Source organism: Argentina silus (assembly GCF_951799395.1).
Source record: "Argentina silus genome assembly, chromosome: 1".
NCBI classification, from domain to species: Eukaryota; Metazoa; Chordata; class Actinopteri; order Argentiniformes; family Argentinidae; genus Argentina; species Argentina silus.
Genome location: NC_139655.1, coordinates 32,458,948 through 32,471,447, shown reverse-complemented (window position 1 = coordinate 32,471,447; position 12,500 = coordinate 32,458,948). Strand labels below are relative to the sequence as shown.

Below are 12,500 nucleotides of genomic sequence, written 5' to 3'. Positions count from 1 at the left end.
CAAATAATATATCAAACATGCATGGGGGGTCGCTGAACGGCCTACAGTATGTTCCTAGTTGGGGGGGGTCCTTGGTCAAGAAAAAATGTAGGACCTCTGATGTAGTGATGTCTGCTGAATATCTGGTTTATCAATATCATCTGTCAAACCAGTGAGGGAGGACAGGTTATTATAGCCTATAATATTATAGGTTATTAAATGACACTACACCCCATTACTGAAATGACACCCAACCCCATCACCAGCTATAATAGTGATGGAGGTTCTTACTGTTCTATTTTTTCACTTTTCTCTCTGGCTTATTTTCCATCCTGTATTTCAAGGATCACGTCATGAATCAATTAATTAAATCAAAATGCAGTAAATGATTGGTTCTGCTCACTTTTTTCAATCAAAGGAACCCACAACCACTACTACAGTACCGAGGGAAAACAATGTTATCGGTTAGAAGAAACCTTGTCCTCAAGACTCAGAGCCTATTGTTAAACTGTTTTCATCAGTTTACATACGTCAAACCAAGAAACCATCTTTTAGGACTTTATTTATTCGTTCTTTTTATGTTTTGCACGCAAGAGTCAACCCATTCTGATTCTGTCTCTCATGTCATGTCTGTCTTTATCCTCAGGTACGGGCCTCAACGATGGGCAGTGGCACGCAGTGCGTCTGGTCGCCAAGGAGAACTACACCATGCTGACGATAGACGAAGACGAGGCGTCGGCGGTCCGTACCAACACACCCCTCACCATCAGGACAGGGGCAACGTACCACTTAGGAGGTAAGGCTTCACAAGTTCCATGACATGCTCTTTTTACTGTTACGGCAGCTGCTAGACCAAGATGTAGCATTCGCATAGCAAGCATACCAAACAATAGATTCTGCAGGACGATCTGCACATATATATTATGACCTAACAACCATTGGATCTGACTCCAAAAGCAGTATGGACAGTACCCATGGAGTTGATCTATTCATTCTGTTTCCTCATGGCAGTCTGCACAAGGCTGGCTGTTCAAGGACCTATATTTCTTTGTGTAGCAAGAATGTTATATAAGAGTTCAGCTTGAAAATAATTGATGTGTGTTTGATGTGTCACTGGTTGTTTTAAAAAATCTAGTCCCAACTATCTTGAATTTTAGACATAAAGCAAAACGTTTGACCTGAAGTGGAACTGATACATTTTACGGGCCCTCATTATGAACCAAACTACCCAGAGTAACATCTGGAGACCTCCATTTGTTGACATTAGTGTAATAGTGTAATCATTGAATTAGACCAATACCATGCAAAAAATAATGATCTGGTTGTGTTTAAGAAGGACTTGAAGAATCATTAGAATATCACATTTGTATTTTCAAGAGCGTACATATTGAATATAACATTGACAGACATACAGTAATTTGTGTAACTCTATATAGCCTACTGTAAAAAAATAAATAAAAAAACCTGTGGTAAAATGTGAAGCGCTTGATAACAAGTAAAACAGAACACAAATCTGAATCAATAATGACATGTAATGAAATATAATTGTACATATTTGCAAGAAGGTCAGTACGGTAAAGTCCACAGACAAATCCGTTGCATGTTCCACCATGCAAACCACATTCAAAACAAATATTGATGTTGTCTCCTGGCTTATAACAAGCAATCAAGTTACTCACAAAAGTATTCCAAGTCTGTCCGTCTCCCTGCGTGTGGAAAAACTGTTTTGACATACAGGTCTCTATTCTTCAGAGGCTGGGTGTGCACTTCTATTGACATGCAATCATGCATTGATTATGCAAATAACTGTTATTGTAGTGTGTCATTATGGTTGAAATGGGTAAGCCATTCATAACTGTAATTCACCATGATGAGGGTAAAAGCTACGGTGAGGATTTCTGTGTGACATAATTTGACTGTCTTTGTTCACGGCGTCATTAATACAAAATGATACCCTTCTTTTACCAAGAAAGTATGTTTTTCTCTATCAGTACACTGAAGTTAAGGTATATTATTTGCTGTAATACTTGTTCTGTCTTTTCTGGAGGATAAAATTGAAAATGCAGCAAACTCTGTTTGGCTTAATTCGAAAAGAATTTCAACAGTGTTCCATTGTCAATCAACCGTAAATGGGCAGTTTAATCTGAATGAAGGCAGAGGCTCCATTTAAACATTGAATGTGTCTCTCTTAGTAACCCGCTGCAGTTTGGATTTAGATATAATTGAAGCTTTAAGAGAGAGGAAATAGAAGTTTTAAGAGAGAGGATTAATCCCTTGTTATTTAAGAGTTTGAACGCTCCACACTTATGTAAAAAATACACTGGTTGTCCATTCCAATTAAATAGAATATGTTTTGCTCACATAACTTGAAAAAGAGTTCTCCAGGAGTCAAGAGCCATGAATAAATATGTTAACTGCGAAATCACTAGTGGACAGTTGTTTCCTTCTCCATGGTTACAAGGTCATATCTATTTTTGCACCGTTTTTAATCAATATTAATAATATGAAGAGCATTTAAATTTCCCAGAATATGTACACCAAGCACATCAACTGCAAATGGAGATTGTGGACTCTTGTGGAAAACTTGAGTCATCGGTGTACATTAATGCTTGTGTTTCTAACTCATTAATTTCTAACCCCTTAATGTTATCGTTGGATCTGATTTTAATAGCTAACATTTCGATGCCCATAACAAACAGGTATGGTGATAGGGGACTACCTTGTTTAATGCCTCTTGAAGATTCAGTATTCTCAGAGAAGTAACCATGACTTATCATTTCACATATAGGATTATTATACATGACTTTTCCCCATTTTATAAGAGATTCTCCAAAGTTCCAGGCATTTATAAATGAATAGCCTTAGTTGACAACACAAAACAGCAGATTTCTATATATCAGACCATGCACAAGATGTTAAAGCTAAAATGAGTAACATGTAGCCAAGTAACCAAGAGTGTTGAACCAAGGTTCAAGCATTTAGCACCCATTAAACCCACTTCATCTATGGGAATGGTGATTTGCAACATTGATTTGGAGGCCATCATTTCTTTGTTAACTTGTAAAGTACCCTATTACTCCCCCACTCATTGTTAAAGGACCACTTCTGGGTTTGTTGTCTAGAAATGTTTAGAAAATCTCTGACACATTTTTTGAATCAACTCACAGCCCTTTGTAAAAGTACTTATGAGAGTATTTGTAAGCACTTTTTACAAATACGGTTTGTCAGAAAGTGCTTTACAGTGTGAACAACATAATTACTTTTGGGTAAGGGTTATACTTGCGCCAACCCTTTGACTTTTCAAAAGAAAAAACATGGCCAACATCTCTCTCATTATACCTGGTTTCCCTGTATTCTTGTAGTGTTCTATTATTTCTGTGAGTCTAATATTATCTCCAATATACTGTATCTTCCTTGTAAGAATGCTGTCTGATCCTGATGATCAGATGATCTTTCTATGGTTCTAGAGTTAGTTCAGTAAGGGCACCCTTAAGTCAGCGGAACAGCTGGTTTACACGGATGCACTACACAGTCACATGTTCAAGGGACAAGGCTTATAAGCAGCCAAGTCAACGCCGTTCCAATAGCATCAACATATTGCAGGGTTTTACTGACTATGAGAGCTTGCTTTGTGGGTCATCCCACCCACCACCCTCAGCCTCCATCCGATAGGTCGCTCTGTATGGGGCTCTCTATGGGTGGTCTGTTAACTTATGGCTTCCCTGCAGATGCGGTCGTTAATCCAGGCTGGGAGCTCTGAGAGAGCGTACCCATCCAAATACGCAAAGACTAAATGTACGACCATTTTCAGGCTATAAATTATTAAACTGATGTGAGTGTTCTGACTGAACCCTTATTATTCAATAAAATACATTTGAGAGGAGGGAAGATGAGAGGAAGATGGAACTAAAGAGAATACTCTCCATTATAATTCATTAGGCACCATAATGGCCATAGTTCATTTGTGTGAGTTGAACATGTAAGAAGCACTGGGTGAAGAAATGTACTGTAAGAGAATGACATGAGAATATCTCTTAGATCCCATGCATGTTCCCTCATGTTTCCAGGGATGGAGTTACTCTACAAAGGCCTACATGCACGCACACACACACATACACACACACACAGACACACACACTTGGCCTAAGTTCTGCTCCAAGTCTTGAGAGTGCTTTGTAAATCTGCACAACAAAGGATGGGAGAGTCTTACCCTATTTTCCTTTCAACATGCAGACTCATGGATCGCCAGTGTGGAGGATAGGATGGAGGATACTGCTTTGGAATCTCAATACATTTGCAAAGTATTGGTTTGGGGAAGGAGAAAGTGTGTGTGTGTGTGTGTGGGGGGGGGGGGGGGGGGGGTCTTGAGCAGGATAAGTGTCCCTATGTGATCATTTATCTCTCTATCACCCCATACCCCAGAGGTCACAGAGAAGGAAGTGGCTCAGTTTGCAGAGGGCTGTATAAGGTTTAGAAACACACACACACACACACACACACACACACTATCAGCACCCACACAATCTGTCTGAGTTACAGAGATGCCAGGTTAATGATGCCAGACACCGCTGTCCGTCTGTTAGAAGATGATCCGGATCTAACCGTGTGTGTGTGTGTGTGTGTGGCATCACAGTAAGTGAGAGAGATAGTGTGGGTGCTGATAGCTTCATCAGATGCACTCATCCTCATCATCTCTCCATCCCTCCATCCCCCCATCCATACACCCCTGCTCACTATCAGACTCAATCTTCCTCACAGGTCCCTAAATGACGAGAGAGTACCCAACGCACACGTGCACACACACACACACACACACACACACACACACACACACACACACACACACACACACACACACACACACACCTGCCAGCACAATAAAAGTTCTGAAAATGGAATCAAATGGAACAATGTTCTTTTTCCATCCTGCTTTCATCCTACTCCTCCTTCTTCTCTATTTTGGACACCTTCTCCTCTCTCTCTTCTCTCATATTAATCTTTTCCCTTCTTTATCCTCCTCTGCTCCTTTCTCATCCCCCCTTTCTTACTCCTTGCTTAATTTTTCTTCACCCACACTTCACTTTAAACTTTTTAACTTTGCAATGATGGAGATAGAAAGAGAGGGAATGATAGAGAGAATTACACTTCCAAAACCATTACCGACATGTCAGCAGAACCGACATAACATATAACACACAAAGACACACACATAAACACACACACACACACACAGTGGGTGGATTTTCAGTAGGCAGATTTCCATAGCAGCAAAACTTTCTAAACTAATTAACGAGTGGGCTGAATTTGTGATGAGTCTTATTTTCGTTTTTCTTGTTAATGGAGGGGACATTTACATTTACATTTTTCACATTTAGCAGACGCCTTTATCCAAAGCGACTTACAACAAATGCGTTTGTCTAAGTAAGTGAATCATCTATAAAAAATAAAATAAAAAAATCTATGCTAGGACCATTTTCTTTTTTTTTTCTTTTTTTTTAAATGTATTTACAGTGGAGAAACTGTACAGGGGGGTATTGATTTGGAGGCCATCATTTCTTTGTTAACTTATAAAGTACGCTATTACTCCCCCACTCATTGTTAAAGGACCACTTCTGGGTTTGTTTAAATGAGGATCAATCCTTCCTCATCATCTACAAATGCATTTACCATGTAGTACTTCACATAAAGCCCAGGCGTAATCCTCACCACAAACCTGGGCTGAGATCATATTATTAATATTACATTGAATTAATTATTAATTAATTAATTGATTAATTAATTAATCCCAAAAGTGCATTCCCAGTCCACTCCAGCATTTATGGCAAGCTAAATCAAGTGTGCCTCTAGGCTTGGAATGATATGAAACACTTTCTTGACCCATGGTAGTGTAAGCCTGACAACATGGGTGTTCTGAAGCACCCATCTTGCAACAATATGAATTTTAAAGGTCTGTCAAGTCTACTGACCAATCAAGGTGTTATATAAAGGTTGGGGTACACTCATAGCCAATCAAACTCCTGCTGCCTTTGTCTGATTCAATTACAGCCAATTGTGCTGCTTAACATGAGAAACCCCAGGTCATCAATTCCTAACCAAAGCACCCAGCGTGAGGTTCGGGCACGTCCATTTGTTGACGTTAGTGTAACAGTGTAAACATTGAATTAAATAATTTGACAGACGGCAGAAAACTCTAGGTTCTGTTTTTGCAATCAGCTCGTTTGCCAAGGAAATTGATGTAAAGAAGTGGTCCATTTCTACCTACAGTGCATTCGGAAAGTATTCAGATACATTTTTTTGATTGGATTAAAAAAAAAAAATTCCCTCATCAATCTACACACAATACCCCATAATGACAAAGCCAAAAACAGGTTTTTAGAAATGTTTGCTAATTTATTAAAAATAAAAAACTGATATCACATTTACATAAGTATTCAGACCCTTTACTCAGCACTTTGTTGTAGCACCTTTGGCAGCGATTACAGCCTCAAGTCTTCTTGGGTATGAGGCTACAAGCTTGGCACACCTGTATTTGGGGAGTTTCTCCCATTCTTCTCTGCAGATCCTCTCATGCTCTGTCAGGTTGGATGGGGAGCATCGGTGCACAGCTATTTTTCAGGTCTTATTTTTCAGATGTTTGATCGGGTTCAAGTCCGGGCTCTGGCTGGGCCACTCAAGGACATTCAGAGACTTGTCCTGAAGCCACTCCTGTGTTGTCTTGGCTGTGTGCTTAGGATCGTTGTCCTGTTGGAAGGTGAACTTTCGCCTCTGAATCTGAGGTCCTGAGTGCTCTGGAGCAGGTTTGTTCATCTTTCCCTCGATCCTGACTAGTCTCCGAGTCCCTGCCGCTGAAAAACATCCCCACAGCATGATGCTGCCACCACCATGCTTCACCGTAGGGATGGTATTGGCCAGGTGATGAGCGGTGCCTGGCTTCCTCCAGACGTGACTCTTGGCATTCAGGCCAAAGAGTTCAATCTTGGTTTCATCAGACCAGAGAATGTTGTGTCTCATGGTCTGAGAGTCCTTTAGGTGCCTTTTGGCAAACTCCAAGCGGGCTGTCATGTGCTTTTTACTGAGGAGTGGCTTCCGTCTGGCCACTCTAACATAAAGGCCTGATTGGTGGAGTGCTGCAGAGATGGTTGTCCTTCTGGAAGGAGGACAACCATCTCCACAGAGGAACTCTGGAGCTCTGTCAGAGTGACCATTGGGTTCTACCTCCTTGATGATGGCCCTTCTTCCCCTATTGCTCAGTTTGGCCGGGCGGCCAGCTCTAGCAAGAGTCTTGGTGGTTCCAAACTTCTTCCATTTAAGAATGATGGAGGCTACTGTGTTCTTGGGAACCTTCAATACTACAGACATTTTTTGCACCCTTCTGTGCCTCGACACAGAAGGGAGGTCTACGGAACTACGGACAATTCCTTCGGCCTCATGGCCTGGTTTCTGCTCTTCCATGCACTGTCAACTGTGGGACCTTATATAGACAGGTGTGTGCCGTTCCAAATCATGTCCAGTCAATTGAAATTACCACAGGTGGACTCCAATCAAGTCGTAGAAACATCTCAAGGATCATCAATGGAAACAGGATGCACCTGAGCTCAAAAATATACTGCAAAATATTTGCTCCCGCAAATGGACCATTTGTGGTTTTGGGGGCAAGTGTTAGTCACAACCTCAGGACGTAACTTGGAGATATTGGCTATCAAAAGGTGTGGTAGTAATGAAAATGCTTCCAGATTGTTTTCTATGTGTGATTTCTAAATTGTAATAATATATGCCATTTAGCTGACGCTTTTATCCAAAGCGACATACATTGCAGTGAGTGCATACATTTTTCAGTATATATGGTCCCAGCGGGAATCGAACCCCCAACGTAAGCATTGTTAGCACCATGCTCTACCAACTGAGCCACAGAGGGCCAGAGGTAATAATGCTGTAGTCTTAAAAACAGACATTTATGAAACTTCAGGGAAGGAGCGGGACATGGGTTTCACAACGGCAGAGTTATGTTATTATAAATTGTCCATGGACCTCTGTTGGGAAGATTAGTGTTAAATGAAGAGTATCCAAACATGGTTGATTTGTACAATAACCAAACAGTGTAGTGCCTCAGGTATTCAGTGAAGAGAGTATTTATCTGTATTGAACCAGAGTGCTCCAAAGAGAGGTGAGTATTCAGGCTTCTATATCATCCTGTTTTTGTTTTCAGCAGAGTGCCCATCCAAGCATAGCCAATTGCCACATTAAAACAAATCAAGAGTAATAAGTGTTATACTCATGCTTGACAACCACACACACACACACACACACACACACACACACACAATAATTACTGTTCTACCCATGCTTTACAAACACTAATAATAGGTTGTGACAGAGACGGGCAGTGCAGCGGGCAGATAATGGAAGGGTTTCATCATTGATGTTAATGTTAGACACACACACACACACACACACACACACACACACACAGGTTTTGGTCGTTGACGTTGAGGAAATGTGAGATGGGGGATAATTACACGTCCTAGTTAATCAAATAGATACTGAGTCACCGCAGGAAGGTGTCTCTGTGTGCGTGTGTGCGTGCATGTTTATGAAAAAAGAGTTTTACAACTTCAGTAGAACTTTGATTGTATTGAAAACGTTTTTTATCTTACCACATTGCAAATATTTACATTTATGTGTGTATAAGGAATGTTTAGCTCTGTACCACAGGCAAGGAACATCAGGGGATAGAAAAAACACTCATGTTATCTTTCATAACAGGCATCATACAGTGTTTGCTTATTAGCAATATAAAGTTTACAGTTAGGTCCATATATATTTGGACTCTGACGAAATATTTGTTATTTTAGCTGTTTACCAAAACATATTCAAGTTACAGTTATATATGAATATGGGCTTAAAGTGCAGACTCTCAGCTTTAATTTGAGGGTCACATCCAAATTGGAGGAAGGGTTTAGGAATTACAGCTCTTTAATATGTAGCCCCCTCTTTTTCAAGGGACCAAAAGTAATTGGACAATTGACTCAAAAGCAGTTTCATGGACAGGTGTGGGCTATTCCTTTGTTATTTCTTTATCAATTAAGCAGGTAAAAGGTCTGAGTTGATTCCAAGTGTGGCATTTGTATTTGTAAGCTTTTGCTGTAAACGCACAACATGCTGTCAAAGGAGCTCTCAATGCAAGTGAAACAGTCCATCCTTACGCTGCAAAAACAAAAAAACTCTATCAGAGAGATAGCGGCAATATTAGGAGTGGCCAAATCAACAGTTTGGTACATTCTGAGAAAAAAAGAAACCACTGGTGAGCTCTGCAACACAAAAAAGCCTGGACGTCCACGGAAGACAACAGTGGTGGATGATCGCAGGATCCTTCACATGGTAAAGAAAAACCCCTTCACAACAAGCCAAGTGAAGAACACTCTCCAGGAGGTCGGCATATCATTATCCAAGTCTACCATAAAGAGAAGACTTCACAAGAGCAAATACAGAGGGTTTGGACAGATGAAACTAAGATCAACGGGTCACTTGTGTTTATTGATGATGTGACAGAAGACAGAATTAGACGGATGAATTCTGAAGTGTTTAGGGATACACTGTCTGCTCAGATTCATCCAAATTCAGCAAAGTTGATTGGACAGCGCTTCACAGTATAGATGGACAATGACCCAAAATACACTGCGAAAGCAGTATAAAAATGGTTGCAATTCCTAAATGTTTCATACAATATTTTTGTTCAACCCCTTGAATTAAAGCTGAAAGTCTACACTTCAATTGTTTAATTTCAAATCCATTGTGGTGGCGCACAGAGCCAAAATTATGAAAATTGTGTCACAGCTGTATATTAGATTAACTTGTAGTGGTGAAATGTAATGGGTTCCCTCAAGTTGTCATATGAGTAGTCTTGAAAATGCCTTAACCATCACTTTGACCTGATCTCTCTTGTAGATTAATACCCCTCCTGGCCTGTATTGCTGTTATTGAGGTTAGAGGTGGCACTGATGAAAGACAAGAAAAGAGAAAAGAACGTTTGGCACTTCTTTTTGGTTGTCGTCTTGTCTCACCTACTCATGTCTCCTTTTCTCCCCCTCTCCTCTCCTGCCTTGTCTCCTCTCTTCTCTCCTGTCCTCTCTTCTCCTTACTCTCGACTCTCCTCTCCTCTCTATGCTCTTCAATGCTTTTCTGTTAAGACCCAGTCTCCTGAACCCAAAGCTTATTTTACGGAGAGTGGTTTCTCTCTCCTCGCAATACGCTTAAAGAAAATTAGTAAGCGACTGACATGAGAGCTGTAGATTGGATTTTTCAACAGGGTACAGTAGGTACACACACACACACACACACACACACACACACACATAATTGGAGATGGAAAAGTCAAATAGCAGAGAAGAGAGAGAGTGGCTTCATATGATTACATAACATTGGTAGAGTATGTACAGCATGTACTGTATTATTTAGCTTTTATATTTGGAAATTAAAAAAAAACGATAAACACAAAACACACCATAGGAGTGTGTTATTTAACCAATAATGCCCGAGAGGCCATGATTTATCGTCAATATTGTCACGGGAACAGTAGGGGGATTTGTTAGGCATGACACGCAGTGGCGGTAAAGCCCTACCAAGTGACAATATTGGCGATAAATCACGGCCTCGAGGGCATTATTGCTTTTATACAACGGTTACACAACAAATCGGAAAATTGTGACAAGAAAACAATGGTTTAAGTATTTATTTTCTGATAGATTGTTGTGGTTTCTCCCCTGCACTGAGAAATATTGTTCCCAAAACTACAAACGTTGTCAAGGGAACGTGATAAACAAATCTACTATGGTGTAGGAATATCATAATAGGTGATTTAAATGTGACATTATCGTTATTAAATCACGACTTCGAACAAACCTTGTTTCCATCAACCCGTTGTATAAACATTATTGAATTAATAATCTCTTATGCTTTTTGATGACAAGCCAAGGAGTTGTTCAATGTGTACTATATGTGATGCCGTATATGACACCTTGAACTCTGTAGCAAACCTTTTGACCAGACATGCAGAAAAGTGTAGGACTTCTGTGCTGTGCTTATTGATGGAGTTAGAAAAAAGGTTTCTTGTGATGAAGTTTCCCAGAGGAACTCTACGCTTACGAATTCCATCCACTGCCTCCTTATGAATTAGACATGAGCCATAGAGGTACTCATTAATCTGACTGCAGCCTCTCACAGGGGTGTGTGTGTGTGTGTGTGTGTGTGTGTGTGTGTGTGTGTGTGTGTGTGTGTGTGTGTGTGTGTGTGTGTGTGTGTGTGTGTCTGTCTGTCTGTCTGTCTGTCTGTGCGTGCCTGTGTTATAGATAGGTTGTGCTCAGACTGAGCCATAGGAAACTCTCCTGTCTCCTTCCGTCTCACTTCATTGATCCACTACAAAGACTGGCAACAACCCAGGTACACACACACACACACACACACACACACACACACACACACTGGCAAGTGGCCAGGTAAGGGAGAGAGCTGACAGTTACCCCAGAGAGCAAGAGAGAGCTCTACAGTGACACTCAGAGCCTCAGCTCTCGAGTCTCAAATTTGGCTTCATTCCACTTTACTAGGAGATATAGCTAGTTATGGTTCTAGTGAGAGTTATCTTGGGTTCTGGTGAGACTACACTAGAGAAGACAGTTATTTGGCGTTTGGTTAACAAAACATGGCTTGGTTCTAGGTTCTTATACAATGTCATTTGGTTCTATTGAGACTAGCAATGATCAAGGCAAGGTTGACCTTTTGTTTATAGGTTCTTACAAACTTTACCTCGGTTCTAGTGAGACAGTTTTTTGTTGTTCTGTTGATATATGGCTTGGTTACGATGGCAGCAGGTTTTTTCCTTTGTAGTGTTGATGCTGATGAAATTAGGCTTGAGATGCCATTCTGTTTTGTGCTGTTGAGAATATGGCGTCAATGAGATTCTCTTTTCGTGAGATGTCTGAGTTGCTATGGGGATGCCCACTGTCCCCCATGTTATTCAACTTTTGCCAAGGAGGCTTCTGACTTGTGCCAGAAAGATGTTTTCTCTGGCTCCAGTCAAATTTGGCCCGCATCCAGTCAGATCCTAGATGATTCTGGAGTTGATTGGGTTCCAGATGGCAGGTATTGGCTATGTGATCAGGGACTGTGTTTGGGGCTGATGAGCTTACACCAGGTAACAGTGGGAATAGAAGATGATTCTGTGGTACCGTTGAGATCCTGGTTGGGTACCGCTGAGAACAGACTGGACAGGGAGCAGGCAGATGCTTCACCACCCCCAGTGCTCCTCTCCTCTCCTCTCCCTCCCTCCCTCCCTCCCTCCCTCCCTCCCTCTCTCTACTTCGTCCTCCTCCAGAGAGGTATGCTCTTCCTGTTTACCGTTTTTTTTATCTTATTTCTGTCAAGAGGCTCTTCTCCCTGAGCATTTCTATCCACAGGATGTTGAGAGCTGCCAGCTGCATGCACTGTCTTGTCATGACTGTCTTCACGTCTGTGTCTCTCTTATTATG

At 41.0% G+C, this 12,500-nt stretch overlaps 1 protein-coding gene across 1 annotated transcript in view; it reads left to right on the top strand.

Annotated features, from left to right (window-relative positions):
• Nucleotides 1-12,500, top strand: part of cntnap2a (contactin associated protein 2a) — a gene marked incomplete at its 5' end in the record, with an annotated part of 274,861 nt that overhangs the window by 150,974 nt on the left and 111,387 nt on the right. Inside the window, one exon of the mRNA XM_083686867.1 lies at nucleotides 626-775. Within this exon, the coding sequence (XP_083542993.1) occupies nucleotides 626-775 (150 nt within the window). The remainder of the gene's footprint in view (nucleotides 1-625; nucleotides 776-12,500) is intronic.